Genomic DNA, 1,635 nt, shown 5'->3' on the forward strand with positions numbered 1-1,635 from the left:
GGGAGGGGGTGCTGACTGTGCCCAAGGCCTGCCCCTGGCTCTCCCACAGTGAGAGCTGTACCCCACACTCCGCCAGCCCACAGTAACCTGCAGCCTTCTTTACACACACCCCCCCCCCCCACCCCTCAAACACAGAAAACAGACACAGAATGAACAGAGAAACACTGACAGCTCCAAACAGAGAGGGAATTTCAAAACCAAGTTCAATAAGTTTTAAACTAAAACGCTGTCAAAGATGTTCTTCTGTACTTCAGCGTTTCTAAAGCCGCTCAATTGGAACATTAAAACAAAAGAGAGAGAGCGTTAATATTGGCCAGTGTTCCCCGCGGGTACTCGGGGAATTAGGGACTGTCCCAGAAAGAGAACTGTGCGATCATTTTAAACACAGCCAAGTGCAGCTAGAGGCTGCCGGCTCAACGCGGAGCTCAGCTGCAGCCCCTCTGTCTGTCTCTCTCTCCCCCGGAGACAGTCAGTCAGTCACTCACCCTCCGCCGGGGGCTCACAGCCTGGGCTTTTCCTCTTGGAGCAGCTCGCCACCATCCCGCAGGAGCCCGGAGCCAGCCCTCCCTCCTACTGCATCGTCCCCGTGTGTGTGTGTGTGTGTGTGTGTGTGTGTCCCGTCCCCTATCCCTATCTATCTATCTCTCTCTCTCCCCCCCCCTCCCCTCTGTCTGTCTTTCTGTCTTTCTGTCTGTCTCTCTCTCTCTCTCTCTCTCCCCCCGTCTCTCTCTGTCTGTCTGTCTGTCTGTCTCCCTCCGTCTGTCTCCCTCCGTCTGTCTGTCTGTCTCTCTGTCTCTCTCTCTCTGTCTCTCTGTCTCTCTCTCTGTCTCACTCTCACTCTCACTCTCACTCTGTTCCCCGCTATTTATCTGCCTCTCTGTAACTTGCCTCCCACTTGTCTATCTCCCTCTCTGTTTATCTTATTTCTCTCCCTGTCTCTCCCTCCTCCTCCCTGGGAGCCAGCGAATGCCTGTATATGTGACTGACCAATCACAGTGCCAACTGCTCCCAGGCCCCGCCCCATTTGCCTGCCGCCCTGAGATAGAACTAAAGCAGCGCAGTGATTGGTCCAGGTTCGCAACAGGTTGCAGCCAATCAGCGTTGAGTCCTTTAAGCCGCCTACTCCCTTCTTATTACTCAATGAGTGATGAAGCTGAGGATGGCATTGGGCCAGTGTGCCCGGATTGGGAACAACAACAGTCACATTAACAGGGCAAACAGTGAGAACCCAAAGGACATCATCCCATCAGAAACACAAACAAGATGACTCCTCACCAAAAAACTCAAAGAACTGCAAATGCTGGAAATCAGAAACAATAAGAGAAATTGCTGGAAAAAGGCAGCAGGTCTGGCAGCATCTGTGCAGAGAAAGCAGAGTTAACATTTTGGTCCAGTAATCCTTCTTCAGATTTGCATATATGTTGTAGCTTGAATGTAGTGAAACATCCCAAGTCACTTAATCTGATAAAGAAACACACAACGGTGTTGGGGAAAAGCAACCAAACGCTCTGGTTGTTTTTTTAAAGAGCATTTTACAGGAAGAGAGAGATTGGAGGAGGGAATTCCAGCGTCCAGGCAGCTGAAGGCATGGCCACCACTGGTGAAACAAAGGAAGCAGAAGCTGACCAGCTGTAA

The 1,635-nt window shown here is 51.3% G+C and overlaps 1 protein-coding gene across 1 annotated transcript in view; it reads right to left on the bottom strand.

Moving 5' to 3' along the window:
- LOC109923239 (DNA damage-inducible transcript 4-like protein) overlaps nt 1-953 on the bottom strand; it is a 10,524-nt gene extending 9,571 nt beyond the window's left edge. The window contains exon 1 of the mRNA XM_020523283.2: nt 486-953. Within this exon, the coding sequence (XP_020378872.1) occupies nt 486-540 (55 nt within the window). The 5' untranslated portion in view covers nt 541-953. The remainder of the gene's footprint in view (nt 1-485) is intronic.
- Nucleotides 954-1,635: the final 682 nt, after the last annotated feature.

This window comes from Rhincodon typus, chromosome 1 (assembly GCF_021869965.1).
Source record: "Rhincodon typus isolate 14 chromosome 1, sRhiTyp1.1, whole genome shotgun sequence".
In the NCBI taxonomy this organism is placed as follows: domain Eukaryota; kingdom Metazoa; phylum Chordata; class Chondrichthyes; order Orectolobiformes; family Rhincodontidae; genus Rhincodon; species Rhincodon typus.